The sequence below is a fragment of the Melozone crissalis genome, unplaced genomic scaffold (genome assembly GCF_028551555.1).
Source record: "Melozone crissalis strain CALT ecotype California unplaced genomic scaffold, PUWL_Pcris_2 ptg000017l_1, whole genome shotgun sequence".
NCBI classification, from domain to species: domain Eukaryota; kingdom Metazoa; phylum Chordata; class Aves; order Passeriformes; family Passerellidae; genus Melozone; species Melozone crissalis.
Genome location: NW_026535795.1, coordinates 6636804 through 6654050, shown reverse-complemented (window position 1 = coordinate 6654050; position 17247 = coordinate 6636804). Strand labels below are relative to the sequence as shown.

Genomic DNA, 17247 nt, shown 5'->3' with positions numbered 1-17247 from the left:
CAGGATGGGAGACTGCATTCCCTGTCTCCCAGGGCTTTATCCTGGGATAAAGGATCCCAGCCGGCTGCTGCATCCCCCTTTATCCTTGGAGTGGCAGGGGGACAAAGCCCCTTGGAGCAGCCACATGCTCACACATGCACGGGACAGGCTGTGCAGAGGCTGAAAGAGAGTGATTCCCGAACAAAGAGGGATTTGCAGCTGGTTTGTGCTGCAGCATCCGGGGCAGCCCCAGCCTCCTCCCAGCCCGGGCCGCTGATTGGAAACCCGAGCCTGCCATCACTCCCACAGCCAGGAATTATGCTGATGAATTTTTTATTATTTTTCTCCCCCTCCCTGTGCTTGAATGCACTCATCAAATATAAGCAAAAGGGAAAAAAAATAAAAAAAGAGGAGCGAGAGAAAATCCAAACAGATTCAATTTTAGATATGGCGACAAAGCAAAATGGTTGCAGTGCAGAGGGAAGGCTAAGGGGGAAAAGCTCCTGCCTCAAGGAGGAACTGGAGCTGTAAAGCTCCCAGCAGCCCTAAGACTGCTTTTTATAATTTACAGGGTTGTGGTGACACAGGGGGCATGTCCCATGGGAACCCATCAGCCCCACAGAGGCAATGGGAGCTGTGGGGATGCAGCTGGTGATGAAGTTATGTGGCTTCATCAAATCCTTCCCAGTTTTAGAAAGTGCCTCCTCTGATGGGAAGTGAAGAGGCTAATTTTCTGTGGGGGTGTGAAGGATTTTCCTGGAGGCCCCAGTAACAGCCTGTGCAAATGTGCTGCTTGGGAATGTTGTGCCAAAACCAAACCCCAAACCCGCCTTTCCAAAAAAGGCCCAAGTGAAATGCTGTGGATGTTCAGCTTGGCTTTGCAGCAAACCTACTGCATCCAGGGAAGAGCCCTGGTGGGGGAACAGCCCTGGTCAACCCAAATGACAATTGTTTTGGATCAATTCTTTATCTCGGCCCTGCTGCCTTCCCTGGGCTGCCCAACTCCCAACACTTGCTGCCTTCTCTCTGGTGGCTTCCAGCCTGTGGATGCTGCCTCTCCCTTACTCCAGCTTTGCCAGATGGTCCCATCTGCCACCAACCCTGCACCTGGCACTGCTGCAAACCTGGGACCACCCTGGTAGAAGCAGCAGCACTGTAGCTGCATCTGCACCCACCCCTCTCCATCCTTGTCCCAGTGAAAGCCCCACAGCCATACCCTCACCCACTTCTCTCCCTCTTTCCTGCCTCTGTGCCATGCCCACAGTCCCTGGGAGTGTTTCTGGCTCTGGGGAAGCAGAGCATTCAGAGGGCATCCAGCAGCCGAGAATGAGGACCAAAAATGAAGGAAGTAATACAGGGGAACAAAATGAAATGAAGCAATTATCCCTGCTCTGATACTTTCTAATTAAGGAAAGTGTCACCCTTATTAAGAGGCCATTAATTCATTGTCATAAGTCACCACCAGTGCAAGTACCAAAAACGTGCCTGGGCCATGGGGAGTGAGCAGCTTCCCCTCCTCCCTGCACCACAGGCTGCAGCCCTGAGGGAGAGCTGCTGCTTGGGGCTGCTCCTGGATTCCTGCAGGCAATGCCCTGTCCCACACCCTGGGCTGTGCTTTGGTGTGCTCTGCCATGATGCTTAGCCTATCCCAAACAGGATTAACCCATCCATCTCCACCTCCACCTGTGACTGCACACTCTGCCCTGTGGGCTCCAGATGGGCTTGTGCAAAGCATGTGCTGAGTTCTCAGCAGAGATCAGCTCCTGGCTGCTCTGGGGGACCAAGCCACCAAAGAGCTGCCCAAATGTCTCCAGCCCTGCCAAGCCAGCATTTCCTCCTGCATCACCTCCCATTAACAGCCAGCTCTGTCTTGGCAGCCACTCATTACGTATTCTGTGTGGAGGGCACAACATCAGCTTAATTAACAAGGTAAGAAAAACGGGACCTTTGAGGAAATCTTAATTATATTATCCATCTCACCCTGAGTGGCACCTGATCCATCCCAACACTGTTTTCAAGTTCATTAGCAATAAATCAAGATTGATTAGTCCTGGATGTGCAGCAAGAACATACCGGAGCAGAAGACTTCTGCTGCCATTGCTGCAGGACTCCATGTGTGTGTTCCCAAGCCCTGTCCTGTCCTCCAGCACCAGGCAGTGGGATGGAGAGCAGGGCTATGGGATGAGGCAGAGGGAGCTGTGCCAGAGCTGGGATGTGGCTGTTGGAGCAGCCCAGGAGTGGCTGTTTCACTGTGCCCCCGCCACACGCTGGCACTTCACTCTTCCCTGGGATGCTCTGACTTGGGGCAGCACCCAGGCAGCCCTTCCAGGGATGGGGCAGCCACAGCCACTCTGGGCAGCCTGTGCCAGTACCTCGCCACTCTGACAGGGAAGAATTTCTTCCTAATATCCAACCTAACCCTGTCTTCTGCTGGTTTAAAGCCATTCCCCCTTGTCCTGTCACTTCAGGCTCTTGTTCAAAGTAATTCAGCTCATTTAGACACTGAAAGTGGCTCTAAGATCTCACCAGCACCTTCTCTTTTCCAGGTTTATCAACCCCAGATTTCTCAGCCTGTGTTCATTGCAGCAGTGCTCCAGCCCTTGGAGCACCTTTGGGTTCATACTCTGGACTCACTCCAGCAGCTCCACAACCTTCTGATGTTGGAATCCCCAGAACTCGAGGCAGTGCTGCATGTGGGGTCCCTCCTGAGCAGAGAAGGGAAGGACAAACCCCCCTCCCTGCTGCCATGGTGCTGGGGATGCAGCCCAGGGCAGGGTCGGCTCACTGGGCTGCCAGCACTTGTTGCTCATGTCAAGCTGCCCCAATGCCTTGGGGTGGTTTGTAATCCTCCCTGTGCACTGCTGGGATGACAGGGCCCTAATTAGATGGAGCCTGCAAACCACTGGGGACAGGCATTCCAATTTAAACCAGCTGCACCTCAGCAGAGCCAGGGGCAGGCACTGTCACCTCTGTGCCCAGCACTCCGTGTCCTCCCACCCTGCTCAGCACAGGCTGGGAATTTCAGCACCCACTGTGAATTTCAGGGTTGGAGGGAAGGTTGAATTCTCTGCATCACAGCCACAATCAGCAGCGCTTCAGAGCGGGAGATGTTTACATCATCAAGCTCAGTAATTACTCAGACAAATTTGCATGCATTTTCTATGGGCATTTCTGCTGGCTTTTTTATTTTCTGCTTGAAAACCTTGCTGGAATCTGCAAACTGCCTCTGCCACTGGGAGGGAGTTGCTGGATTGTTCCTTTCTAAGAAGATGCTGAACATAACTCCTGATGCTGGTGACACATTGGCTCTCTTATTCAAAAGATTTTCCACCAAATAAAATGGCAAAAAATATCTATCAGAGCCAGGAGTTGTGTGGCCATTGCCTGCCCCTGTGCCCCAGTGGTGCTGCCTGTATCCTCCTGCCTGCTGCAGGGGACTGACTGAGGCTTGCTGGTGTTTTCTGTTTACTTTAATTGTTGTCTGGTTTTAATATTGCATGAATTGATTCATCTGTGTTTCATTGTCGGCCCTGTTTGTTTTGGGGCAGTGCCTGGAATATCACTGGCAGATAAGTGCTGGACAAATAGAAGGTATTTTTCTTGCTCGGCCAAAGATGAGGAGTGACCAAGCTGTGCCTCAGTCTGAGAGGATTCTGAGCAGCATCTGCCCCCAGTTCCCAGGGTCCTGGTGCAATACTCACCACCCCAAATTCTCACCCATGAGGAGGACTGTCCTTCCTTGGATCCACCATGCAGATGCATTTTGCTGTATGCCCAGAGCTACAGAAGTCAAAACCCTGTCAGGGCTGTCCTGGATGCATCCCTGCTACCTTGGGCAGAGTCCTGGGTGTCCCTTGGACAAGCCATGGGCATTAGGTGGCACCAGACACTGCCAGAGCAGTAGTTCAGAGCCAGCCTGCCAAGGTGCTCTGCTCTCACTATCACCACTGTCATCAGAACAAAGACACAGAGCAGGGGACTGGGGGCAGGACAGCATCGTCCTGGGATGCTGCCAGCCCTGGGAACATTTTTTCACACTGCTCCTCCCCTTCATTCTGTGCTGGTAGGTCTCAGAAAGCTACCTGAACCGTATGGTTGCGGCTCCAACCGAGTGCAATTGGTCGGGTTTCTGCTTTCTTCCATGCTGAGGAGCTGGAGAGAGCCAGAGCATCCTCAGGAGCACAGCAAGGGGCAGCCAGGCTTTGGGGCAGGATCTGGGGGGAACCCTGCCTTTTCCAGAGGGTCTGGGGCAGCCCCAGCACTGTTCTGTGCACCCCAGCTGCATTCCAGGCCAGATCTCCACCAGCTCACTGCATGAGCCCAGCTGGAGCCCGGAGAAGGCATTTCCCCCCGTGCAGCTCCCAGCTCTGGAGAGAAGCTCAGCGTCTCCCTCTAACGATGTGCACACACCTGCAGTGTTCTGCTCCTTGGGCTTCTGGCCCCTCGTCACCCCACAGCTCCCCGTGCCTCCCCACAGATCCCACTGCCCCACAAGGACACAAACAAACCCCACCGTGGCAAGATGGGCTTTTTCCTGACTTCTTTTTCCTTGTCTTTAAACGCAGTAAATTCTCCCAGCTCTGTTGCTCGTGAGTCTCCGGTGAGGTGAGACGAGCAAATTTTGCTGCATATTAGAAAAGGTCAGTATGGAATGAGGAGGAAATTCTAATTCCTGTGCTCTGGGGTACACCCAGCAAAGCCCTGGAGCTGCTTCCCTGCAGACAGAGCTGAGGGTCACAAACCCCTGACCCACAGGCAGAGAGGGAAGATGTTCAGCCTGGCATGGAGGGATTTAGGGCTGGAGACATCTCCTGGGAATCCCCAGGAAGGACTGGAAAGACCAGACTCACAGGGCAGGTTCAGGTGTGGGAAGAGCCAGAAGAGCAGTGAGTTAAAATAACAGTCTCTAATTTATTACCAGCAGAGAAGCAGGCAGGAGGATGCCCAGCCAGGGAGCACCGTGACCTGCCTCCACATCCCAGTGCCCCAGGGGGTTTGGGGCTGCTGTTTTTGCACCCCAATGACCCACAGCCCTACCCTCATCACTTGAGGTGGAATGTGGGGAGGTGACAGCATCCACCCTGGCCCAAAATCCTGATTTACACATGGATTTTCCTTATTTGCCCACAAGGGCAATCTGTAGCTCTGTATGGGAGAGTTGGGAGATGGGGACCTGACAGCAAACACTTTGACTGTAATGATGGTGAAGGTCATCAGGAAGGTGCTTGGCTTTGGTGGCACCATCACCAACCCTTGGCAGGAGGTCAGGACAGGAACCTGCCAATGCCTGGATGAGCACAGCTCTGAGAGCTGGTGGGAGCATGGAGCAGAGCAGGACCAGGATGGGAGCTGGGGAGGACCTGGCCCCCAGTGTTCCCCCAGCCCCACAACCAACCAGCAGCACCCCAACCTGTTGCCCCCAGCCCCTGCACGGGCTCCCCCTCTGCCTGCTGATGAAGGATGAGCTCTTGGCACAGCTTCCTCCGGGCCATGGCACCCTCCTGGTGCATCCAGCCTGCTTTCACTTGCAGATTTTCCAGCTCTGATGACTCAGCTCCCTTTTTAACTCACCAAGTGGAGCTGGGTGCTGGGGTCTTGGCCCCGCTGTGAATTTTTTGGCTGGTTGTATCATCTTATTTGCTACCAATAACGTCACCTCCCCGGCCGCTGGAAGGCAGCCCAGTCTGATGAGGAAACCAAAGCTCCCTAAATAAGCTCCAAGGCATGGACACGAGTTGCTGGGTGCTGGGATGTTGCCCAAGTGCATAATGCTTCAGTGTCCTGCACATGGTTCCGAGCTGTCCCTGGAATCACTGCATTCCCTTTCTCCACAGTGCTGAGCCCTGCCTTTTGCCATCTCCTTTTTTCCATCTCTTTCCCTGTGAACTGTCAGGCTCAGGTGGATGGAAGTTCATCATCTGTCCCAGCAGTTGGTTTGCTGATTTTCCTCCAGCCAAGAGCCATGTCTCCTGGAAGAAACCTTCCACCCCTGCACAGGAATGTGTTCCTTTAAAAGAAAGAGAAGGAAGAAGCAGGAGAGGAGCCCTGGAGTGTCTGGGAAGCTGTCTCTTCTTATTCCAAGCGTGTGGCTCAGGTCTCGTATTGGCGATGCACAGCCCATCCCAGCGGAGCTCGGTTCACAGTGTTGGTGCAATCTGCCAAACAGACGGATCAGCTAGGAGACATTTCCAAAAGAAGCTGGAACAAGGTGGGAGAGGAAGGAATAAACAGCCTGCAGGGCGGCACGTCGCAGCTCACCCACCACCATCCCCAGAGAATCTCTTCCCTTCCATGCACAGGGCCACTGACGGATTTTGGGCTGCGTGTGGCAGCCTGGCCCTGCGCACCCCAACTCCCCCTGTGCTCCCTGAACAGCCCCACAACCCATCCCTGTGTGCCACAGCCGGCTCTGGGCTGCCCTACCTTGGCTGAGCAGCTGCAGGTTCCGCACCTCCTCGCGCACCTGGAGCTGCAGGACCTGCTGCAGGAGCTCCTGGCGCTGCGCCTCCAGCGCGATCCCCATGCGCTGCAGCTTCTCCCCGTTCAGCCGCAGCAGCGCCCGGCCTGCAGACACAGAATGGCTCAGTGCTCCACCAGCCCAAAAAGGGGGGGATGACCCCAGGAAAGGGCAGCACAAAGGGGAACCCATCAGCATGGAGGAAGGAGGAGGGAGTGCTCTCTCACTGCCTGCATAGTGCGTGGAGGGACAGGATGAGGGGGAAGGACTGGCGGGGGATAGGGTTAAACTGGGTGTTGGGAAGAAATTCATCCCTGTGAGGGCGGTGAGGCCCTGGCACAGGCTACCACGAGAAGCTGTGGTTGCCCCATCCCTGGAGGTGTCCAAGACCAGGCTGGAGAAGGCTTAGAGAAACCTGTTCTAGCAGAAGGTGTCCCTGCCCATGGCAAGGGTGTGGAATGAGATGAGCTTTCAGGTCCCTTCTGTTCTGGTTTGTGACCTCCCTTTCAGAGAGCGCCGGGTGGCAGCTTGTGTCCCCAGCCTCTGCCAGGTATCAGCAGCACAATCCTGTAACCCATCCCCGCAGGCAGCAGCTTTTTATTCTCTGCTCCACCTCCCAGATGAGGAGATGTTTTCTGAGCACAGGGTTCCCACACGGGGCTGCTGGTCCTGGGGCAATGAATGGGGGTGCCCATCACAATGCATTAGTGCTCCAGTCCCCACCGAGCCACTTCCCTCCAGTCTGGGGCTCTTACAGGAGGGATTTTAAACCAGCTTTTGTCCTTGCTTTACAGCACACACTCACTAATGCTGCCTTTGTTGCCTGAGCAAGGGCTGGCTGAGCTTTTGCATTAGGATTTCTCATCACCCCCAGGCAGCTCCTGCCCTCACTTCCCTGCCACTGTCCCCTGGCCCTGGCAGAGCTCAGTCTGGCTTTGCACATATTGAAGTTGGGCTGGAATTATGCTCTTACACAGAGGTCAAAGCCACTGTCCCCAGGGAGCAAAGGGGAGGGAGCAGATCCTAGAGGTGAGTCTGCTTGAAGGGCTTGATTGGGAGTTGGATTTGGATCTGGACAAAGACCTTTGAAACTTGGACTCCAACTGGACAGAGATTTTTCTCTTCTGCAAAAATTTTCAGTATTTAAAAAACTTTAATAATACTATTGTTATATAAAGCTAGGTGATGAGAATACTCTTCCCTGTCTTATAAACCAATTTAATAAGAACCTCCAGCCTGTCCTGGAGCTCACCCTGGTGGCAGGTGCCTCCTGCCCAGCCTGGGTCAGTGTCACTGTGTCCCCTGCTCTCACCATGGCTGCATCTCATGGGGAGAGGGGACAGAAATGGGAGTATGTCCACATTCTGAACCCCCAATGTCCAAACAGCCTTTCCCAGAAGGTACACATGCTAATGGCAAATGGTCCAGAGGACACTCTGTACCTGTGATGGCGTGGTGGGAGAACGCCTCGACGTAGATGAGATAATTGTGTGGGCAGTGCTTCTTCAGCCATTTGCACACATCCTGCTGGGTCCACAGCACCACTGGCTTGACCAGGCTGCCCAGCGTGGGGCTGGTGTGGTAGATGCCATAGTGGTCACAGCCACGGACCTGAGGGGAGTGGGAGGGGACAGGGTTAGTGGGACTCAACCCTGGGAGGAGGAAAGCAGAAATCAATGCATGGGGATGGGGGAGATGCTGGTTGGCTGCATAGGATTGTGGTGACACTGCAGACTTTGGCTTCACACCCTCTGGAGTCTCTGGGCTCACTCTGAAATCAGAGGAACCAGTAATTGAGGCAGGGAGGGTGGGGATAGGAGATCGAGTTGATTGTCCTGCCATACATAGACCCAACACTTTAAACTTCCCAGCCCTCCTGCTGCAGACAAGAGACCCAAATCCCCTCCCCTACACAAATCCCAGCCCAGCAGAACATTGCACAGGCTCAGGAGATGTCCTGGGGTCCTCGAGGTCCCCACCTCACCAGGCAGAGATGGGCATTTGCTGGAAGCTCTCTGTGGGGAAGAAGCCGCTGAAATCCTGGAGGAGAGTAGGAACTGGTGCAAAGCCATCCCCTCCAGATGTTGGTGCTGGTGCAAACTCATCCCCACCAGCAGTCCCCAGGAAAGCAGCCAGCAGCCAGCTGGTGCCCTGGAGTAGGAAGGGGAGTAGGAAGGATTCTCCCTTTCTCTCCCTCTCAACCCCCTTCAGCCCTGAGCTGACTGGTCACAACAAGGTCCTGCAGCCTTGCAGATGTCCAAGGCCGCCTCTGAATGCTACAGCTGCTCCTGGGGTGCTGCTGTGCTCAGAGACACCCAGGATAAAGCAGGGCCACAGTCCCCAGCACCCCAGTGTGCCCTGGCCACCTCCAGCACCTGCTGAGCTGTGCGGTGCACAGTACCAAGCTATGCCCACAGGGAGAGGGGGCTCCTCTGACAGCATCCCTCCACCCCACCTTCCCTCCCTCCAGCTGCCTGCTGCACTGACCAGTCCCATTCTGAGCCACCCAGTCTCACCCTGAGCCACTTGGCAGCTCCATTTTCTCTCCCCCATCACAGCTACTCTGGCCTCACAAGGTTGTTGCAGCCTGGACTTATCTCATACAGAACAAATCACACATCTTGAGCTGTGACTGCACAGGGAGCAAGTCTGCTTCTCCTGGGGCATCTTCCAGGCTGGCTGGGAAATGGGGCTGGAGGATGCAGGAACCTCCCTTTCCCTGCTTTTAGCATCCAGGAGAGATTGGTGAGCTCTCCGCTGCTGGTGATGCTGAGACTCCATCCTTGAGCAGCACCAGCAAATATCGCTGCTCCAAAGCATCCACTTGTGCCCAAGCTGCTGGGACTGTCCTGGGCTGGATCACAGCAAATTGGGGTGGAAAAGGCATCCCTGCTTCCCACAACAGAAGGGAATTGGACTGCCAGGGCTCACCCATGGCCCAGGCACGGCGGGGACAGGGCAGGAACAGCAGCTGATGCAGACACACGGGCACGGGAAAGGTCGGCAGCGTGTGGCCCACGGTGTGCCAACACCGACCTCTGCCTGTGAACGCTGGCTAATTAAGCATGTCTAATAGAGGAGCAGGATAATTAGTGTAAGAGGGACTCCAGACATCCCGCAGTCACTGAAACTAATGACACATTCCTGAGGGATGCTGCAGAGGAGGCAGTGGAGGGCAGCTGGGCTGGATGTGCTCCCTGCCCCGTGCCAGGCACTGCCATGGAGCATGGCCAGCCTGCTGGGGCTGCTGCCTGTGCCCAGGGGAGCCTTTGAGCTTGGAAAGGAGCTTTCCTCAAGCAGAGCTCGTTGGGAACATCCAAGCAAGAGGGAAGAAGGCGAAGTTGGGAGGCTGTACATTAATAAGCAAGGAGTCCGTCTCCAAAGCAGGTGGAAAATCCAATAGACAATGCACACTTGATTCAGTTTCTGAACCGAACCCTCACCTTTGGGGGACGCCCCGGCTCCAGCAGACACATCCCTGCCTGAGGGAGCAGCCCCAGCCCACGCCGGCTGCGGCTCCTTCACACTCGGCTGAGCGCGCCCGAGAGTGCCGTGGGGACGAGGAGGAGGAGGAGGAGGAGGAGGAGGAGGAGGCGGCGATTTGCTCTGCATTCACTAACGAGCGATGATGAGAAGCGGAGGGGCTGGGGGGAATAACAACCAGCTTCCCGCGGGCTTCCCACAGCTATTATCCAACTAACCCTCCGAGGCACGGGGGAAGAGGTGACAAACAAGCGGCAATTTCCCTGGGCACGCACACGGCTGCACGCACATCGCTCATCGCACACAGCCTGCACCGGGGACCGTCCCAGCATCCCCGAACCCCGCGCTGCCTGCTCGCCGTGCATCCCCCCTCCCCATGGAGGGTCCCCAAGTGAGCCCAGAGGGGCACGGGAGGTGTAAAGGGATCGTGGGTTTGTTTTCCAGCCGGCTGAGCCGCGCTGTCTCTCTGATGAACTCTCAGCCGTGAATATCGAGCGCCGGTGTGGAGGAGAGCAGGCAGGAGGGCTGAGAGGCTGCTCTGGCAGGAAGGCAGGAGTGGCTGGGGGAACCGGGGGCACTGCAAGGAGCAACTTGCACATAGAGGTGGAGGAGGGAGAACCATGATAAGCCACAGCTGGCAGCTGGAGGGTGGCTGGTGTGTCCCCATGCAGGAGTCACCTGGAGGTGATGGGACAGTGCCACCAGCACATGGGACATTGTCTCCCCTGGAGCTGCTGCTCCTGACAGCATCACGACCATACCTAACCCTGTGGGTCCCCTGCTCCCTTCTGAAGCTGAACCAGACAGGAGGCCCTGTGATCCAAAAGCATCTCCATGCTGGCAGCTGGATTTGGATTTGGATTTCCCCTCTTTTCTTTCCAGAATTCACTGTCTGGATGTGCCACTCTGAACCCGACTCCCAGGGTGTTAAGGAGGGGCTGGGAAGCACCAGGAGCCACCTGCAGGGATGATATTCCTTCCTGTGTCTGTGCAGCAGTGAATGGAGGGAAACCTTTGGCTCACAGCCTCCATAGTACAATAAAATAAAATTGTCATAGTACAACAAAATCCATAGTACAATAAAATAAAATTGTCAAATTTCAGGAAGACGATGGTCCAAACCTGGCTAAGAGACACACACAGGCGATTTTCAGGCATTATAAGGAATTTGGTCCTGGCATATTTAATGCAAAAGGGTTTTAAGTCCCATCTGCAGGTGGGATGGCAGGTGACACGCAGAGAGGAGGTGACACAGAGAGCTCATCCCAGCACAGCACGAGGCCTGATGAAAACACATGATGATGTTTACATGTCACTATAACTAAACACCCAGCAACCACGAGAACTTCCAGCAAAGCACGATCTGAAGGCCTGATCCTGCAAGGAAAGAGGGGATGCTCCTGCAGGGGGTCTGGCACACACTGTGCTCCCCTGGGCATGCCTGGGGTGGGTGTGGGTACCTGTAGGGGTCTGGCAGACACTGTGTTCTCTGGGCATGTCCAGGGTGGGTGTGGGTACCTGCAGGGGTCTGGCACACACTGGGCATGCCCTGGGTGGGTGTGGGTACCTGTAGGGGTCTGGCAGACCCTGGGCACACCCGGGGTGTTTGTGGGTACCTGCGAGCCCTCGGTGCCCGGCTGCCGCAGGAGTTTGACGGTGCGCCCGGGGCCGTCGGGGCGCTGGCTGCGGCCGTCGTGCCAGGTGAGGCTGCTGCCCGCGGCGCGCTGCAGGCGGTAGCTCAGGTTCTCGGCCGACACCGTGTGCTCCAGGAGGCTGCGGCAGAAGCTGAAGTGAGCAGAGGCGGCAGCGGCGGCTGCAGAGGGAAGGGGGGTGAGAGACAGCCGTGGTGCCCATCCATCCCACTCCGGGGCACCCAAAAGTGCCTTTTCTACCCTTTTTCTACTCAGGCTGTGGGCCCTTCTCTCCAAAAACTCCCCGTTCCTGCCTTCCTTCCCCATTGCCAAGAAGAAAATCCACCAGCCCAGGAACGCCAGCTGGCGCTGGGATCCAGCAGGCGCCCGACAAGATGTTTGCCCACACAAACCCCTCACGAGCGACGCTTGTTTTGACACCCGCCAGCCGAGCAGACACAGGACCTGCAGCTGATCCCCAACACGTGGTGAGAACCTCCTGCTTGTCACTGCCACCCTGCTGGGACAGGGACCAGGAGGAGGCCCAGGGCAGCTGCATCCCATGGCCCAGGCTGGCAGCAAACTGCCACCACCGAGGGAAGGGGAGCAGAGACTGCAGGCTGGTCCCCTAGAACAGACCATGGGTACCTGGGGACAGCTACATGGCCAAACACACACCAGCCCTTCAATAACGACCACAAAAAAACATTTACCCACAACAAGTGCTTTTTGTCCCTTATTCATAGAATAATAGGATATTGTGAGTTGGAAGGGACCCACAAAGGTCATTAAAATCCAATTCTTTGTGTTTTAACAAGCTGGGGGTGCTGGGGTTACAATGAGGTTGCAAAGGGGGGGGCTGAAGGGCCCCAGCTGGCACAGGAGGAGGGTGAGTGGGTATTAGGGGCTCATGCTCTGGCTGCTCCGGATAAAAGCCAGACAGCTTGACATAAGCAGCTCTGATCTGCAGAGGCAAAGACTGGAGCATCCCCCAGCTCACCTGCTCCCACCACGGGGAGCCAGGCAAGTCATGAACCTCCTCCAAGAGCAGAGCAGCACCCAAAGGAAACCCATTTCCAGGACAAACCACCCTGAGAGAGCAGGAGGGCTGGAGAAATCCTAATGCAGCTCATTTTCCTAATTAGCAGGTTTTAAGAGGGAAGAATTTTCAAAGAGCCCATTCAAGTACACCTTTGTGCAATAGGAGAACAACGGGCCAAAAAAAGTCAAAACAGAGCAAAAAAGAGTTGCCCCAGGATACCCAGACCACATCACACAGTGCTGTTTCTGAAACACACCCAGCAGGAAGCATTGCCATGGGGAAGCTGAGGCAGGGGACCTGTCTGATGGCTGGGGAAGTGATTTTAGAGAACACAAGGTGGAGGCAGATCCATGGAGAGGCTCAGTGGGGAGCAGAGGCAGGACTGGCAGGGGTGGTCTCTGTGCCTGTCCTGCGTGACTTCCAGCAGTCTCAGACACCCTGGGCCTGTCGGGTGAGGACCAGAGCGGGCTGTGCTCCCTCCAGCCAGGGATGTCTGAGGTGCCACTGTCCCTGTCACCCTGAGCACTGCAGCTCTGCTGGGATACCTCTGAGCTGGAACCTGCTCATCCCACTGGGTGCTGTGGCAGATATAAACCTGGCAGGTCTGGAGGGGCTGCTGCCCGAATTGTGTCCTTCAGCGGTGCCAGGGCTTGCTACAGGGAGTAGAGGGAAGGGGGTTTTGGCCATCAGCAGGACCCAAATCCATAGGGAGCCATGGAGCAGCTGCCTCCAGCAGCAGGACATGGGCATCTCTGCTCCTGCAGCAAACTCTGCTGAAGACAACCCCAGGAGCAGCAGCAGATGGGAAAGAGGGGTGAAAGTGGAAAGGAAAAATGAACCAGGAAGAAAGGCAGCTCTGGGAGCTCTAGGGGCATGGCTGTCCATGGGAGCAGCCCAGAGGCCCTGGCTCCAGCAGCTCCTCCACAGTCTCAGTTTCCCCAGCCCAGCCCTTGCATCCCAACTTTCCAATCACCTGGCAGCACCCGACATGGGACGGTAGGGATGGTGAGCAGGGCATGTGGGAGCGATTTGGAGCAAGGGAAGGATGGGGACAGAGGAGCCCCGTGTCAGGACAGCCCTGGGCTGGTTCCATGCAGGGACAAGGGGGTGACATCCAGCGCGGGCTCTCTTTCCCTGCCCTGCACAGGGAGCAGCCACAGCATCCCCAGGAGCAACCAGCCGCCCTCCACCCCCTCCGCCCCTCTCCACCAAGCCTGCGGCTGTGCCCTCCGGCCAGGAACGCTCATGCAGCATCTCCCCCGAGGCCCGCCGGCCCCACAGCCCCCCGGCCATGCCCTGAAGAGCCCTCACCTGGCTCGGGTGGTCCCTGCGAGCTGCGGATGGTGGAGACGCAGCAGAGGGATGGCCGGCCCTGCTGCATCTCGGCGGGAGGAGGGATGCGCGTGAGCGCTCGGCACCGCTGTCACGAGTGCGGCTCCATCCCTGCCTCCCCTCATACCTCGTCCACACCTGACTGATTCCCCCGAGCGCCTCCCTCCCGCTGCTCTGAGCCCCGGCTGCTCGCTTAGCCCCGCTCCGGGCGGCCAGAGCCGCTCGCACACGGACAGGGGGTGAATGACACCGACACCCCCTCCCCGCTGCCCCGGGGGCGTCTGATCCCGGAGATGCTCGGTGCTTTCCTCTCCTGCTCCCGCCTAATCCCGCGGCAGTACCAGCTGGCACTGGAATGGGCAGGGAGCCTGGGGGGCTGCTGCAGGGGACACTGAGCCCCCCGGGCATCAAAGGGCACAAGGGAGCCATGGCACGAGTGTGGCACCACCGAGGCACTGGCTTAGGGCGGCCGGGTGAAGGAGGAAAGAGAAGGAGCGTGGTGAGAACAGCCTTAAGGGGAAGGGGCCGTAGGGCTCGGTGCGGGCTGCACCTGCTCCTGACAGAGCCCTCATGGCCGTGGTCGTGTTGGGGTCCCGGCAGAAGTGGGGGTGCCACAGAGCAGAGGCTGTGCTGGACCCTGACACGGGAATGCAGGAACGTCCAGGCTGGCTGAGCCCGAGCTGGAGCGGGGAGGGGAGAGCTCAGCTCAGCTCAGCTCCCCAAACAGCCACTGTGACCCCACTATTCCGAGTCCCTGCCAGCTGGTCTCGGCTCCCTGTGCCCCTCTGCCTGCCCCCGTGAGTGACACCCCATTGCCTGCTCGCCGGGGGAATGGCTGCCGGCTTGTTTCCATGGCTCTTTGATCCATTTTGGGCACCTCTCCAGGCTGGCAGGAGGGGGAGGCCAGGTCCGGGTCACGGCAGGGGGACCGGCAGCGGTGGGACAGGGACAGCCACGGCTCCCTCCCGTCCCCTCCCCGTCCCCGCTGCCATTCCCTCTCCAGACACTTTTATGGCTGGTGAAACGTGAGCGCCGGAGAGGCTCAGAGCAGCAGCAGCTGCTGCTGGGGACAGGGACGGGAAACCTCGCGGGGCTGGGCACCTCGGGGCAGGATGTGGCAGCATTCCCCGGCTAAAGCATTTCCTTGTGGGTGCCAGTTTCCCCGAAATGATCACCAGCAGCAAACCGGCTGCCAGGGCACTTCCCGCCGGTGCTCCCTGCTCGCAGGTGACCAGGAGCTGCCCGGGCGACACGGTGGCACACAGCCGAGCTGCAGGAGGAGCGGGCAGGGGCACAGGGAGCCTGGACAGGCAGACTCCTGTTCTGTCCTCTGCCACCACTTCTCACCACGGCCTCAGGAGCATCCCCGTGTCTCTGATGCCATCGCGGCTGTCCCACAGACCTGCCCTCCAGATGGGGCCGTGCCTGCAGGCAGCTCAGGGCGGGCAGCCAGGCTTCCCGGGTCAGACAGGATTCCCGGGATTAAGGGGAGAAGCTTGAGACAAGCTCCACAAGGAATGAAATCACTCTGTTGGCTTGCCTGGCTGCCTGTGTGTGATGACCCTTACGGGTGGGTTCTCACACGGCGTTTGGGAGGGAAAGAGATGTTTAGCACTGAATAAAATTAGGGATTTGTTTATAATTGGAGGTGGATTTGGGGAGCTGGTCATCTCTCTTGTGTTCCTGCAGGCAGGTGAAGGAAGGGTGGATGGGAGCAGAAGTCTCTGAGGACTCCCAGGACTCTCTGAGGACCTAGGGAATTTGCTCAATTGAGGGAGCAGCTTTGTGAAGAACTCATCCTGCTTTTAGTGGCATGAGCCATGAGCTCAGCTGGCGTTGCCATTGCCCCGGTCCCCTCTGCCCCTTCCAAGGGTGGCTTCACCCTGGTGCAGGAGCTGGTGGAGCCTCCAGGGATGATCATTCCAGTGAGGCTCTCTGGGATCCCCACACATCCCATCTTTGAAGCTGTGCCTATAGGATGGACCAGATCCTGTCCTGAGCTATTCCCTAAGATCTGAGGAAGATGAAACCAGATTCAGAGAGGACTGACACCTCCTCCAGCCTCTCCAGCTTCCCCTGGAGTGTACTTGGGTCAGGCCCTGGGTGTGGTGAGTGTCACCCCAGCGCTTCCCTCTGAATTCTCAGCTTGCAGAGATGAGATAAGAGTCCCCGCCAGAGCTCAGGCTGGTGGCTGCCCACTGCTGGTGCCTCCCGAGGACAGAGGAAGGGAACAAAAGGCAAATGTCCTTTCTGTCCTCCCTGTGCAGCACGATGGTTGCCCTGGGCACACGCTGAGGGAGTGGGCACAGTGTCTGGGGGGATGTCCATGCCTTTGGGATATCTGTGCTCCTGAGACTGCCAGGGTACTGCCAAAAGGTCTCTGAGCACCCCATGAGGACTTGGGCTGGACAGTGTGAGAGTGTGGGGTGAGGGCAGTGGGCAGGACTCCAGGTTCTCCTGGCAGGTGTGGGAGCCCACAGGCATGGGCACTCCTGCCTGCACTGAGCCCCCTTCCACCCTGACATGCTCTTCCCGGGGGTCCTGCCCTGCTCCAGCACCCCCAGGCCTGCCTGCCCTGTCCTCACACCTGCATCCCTTTGCCCTAGCCAAATTTTCCAGCCCATTTCATTGGTACACCACAATCCCGAGGGTAGGGCAGGGGGACAGCCTCTCCCCGGAGTGGGGCAGTAAAGGGGAATGTGGAGGGACTGACTCTCGGGATGGAGAGGACAGCACTGGGGACGAGGGCAGGCAGACCCCGGCACGGAGGGGGCAGCACCGGGGTGGGATAAAGAACAGACCCCCGGCACGGAGGGGGCAGCACCGGGGGATGGAGGACGGACAGACCCCCAGGATGGAGGGGACAGCAGCGGGGGGAGATGGAGGGCGGCCCCTGGGATGGGGTGGCTCGCCAGGTCCGTGCCCGCCGCGTTGGCGGCTGAGGGAAGCGCGTCCCGCCGCGCACCTGAGCCCCCCCGTCCGCGCCCGGTACCTTCCATGTCCTTGGGCCGGCCGCAGCTCATCCTCCGGCAGCGGCGCCGCGCTCGGGCGGGGACGGAGCCCCGCGCCCCCCGCGCCGCCGGCGGCACCGGGCGCTCCCGCCCGCCCCGCCCCGCCCCGGTGTCCGCGCCGGGGGCGGCGCCGCCATCCGCCACCCCCGGGGGCTCCGCCCGCCGCCGGCCCCGCGCTGCCGCCCGCCGCCAGCATCCCCGAGCATCCCCGAGCGTCCCCGGGCATCCCCCGCTCCTGCACCCCCCCAGCCCTGCCCCGGGCATCATCCCCCCTGCCGCTCTCCAGCTGCGGGAGCGGGTCCCTGCGGACAG

General features: G+C 57.9%; 1 protein-coding gene across 4 annotated transcripts; it reads right to left on the bottom strand.

The window, feature by feature from the left end:
* Window positions 1-5366: 5366 nt before the first annotated feature.
* SAMD10 (sterile alpha motif domain containing 10) lies at window positions 5367-16999 on the bottom strand. 4 transcript variants are annotated; one of them, XM_054274806.1, is made up of 5 exons: window positions 16917-16999; window positions 11536-11732; window positions 7879-8047; window positions 6403-6543; window positions 5367-6134 (listed from the first exon to the last, which is right to left on the bottom strand). In XM_054274806.1, exons 1-5 carry the CDS (start codon window positions 16945-16947, stop codon window positions 6070-6072), a joined length of 603 nt encoding a protein of 200 aa, XP_054130781.1. In that variant the 5' UTR covers window positions 16948-16999; the 3' UTR covers window positions 5367-6069. The 4 variants fall into 4 exon arrangements, with proteins under 4 accessions (XP_054130781.1, XP_054130780.1, XP_054130779.1 ...); XM_054274805.1 differs by lacking the exon at window positions 16917-16999 and adding an exon at window positions 13904-14091; XM_054274804.1 differs by lacking the exon at window positions 16917-16999 and having other exon boundaries at window positions 5367-6177; window positions 11536-12370.
* Between the last annotated feature and the right edge of the window lie 248 nt (window positions 17000-17247).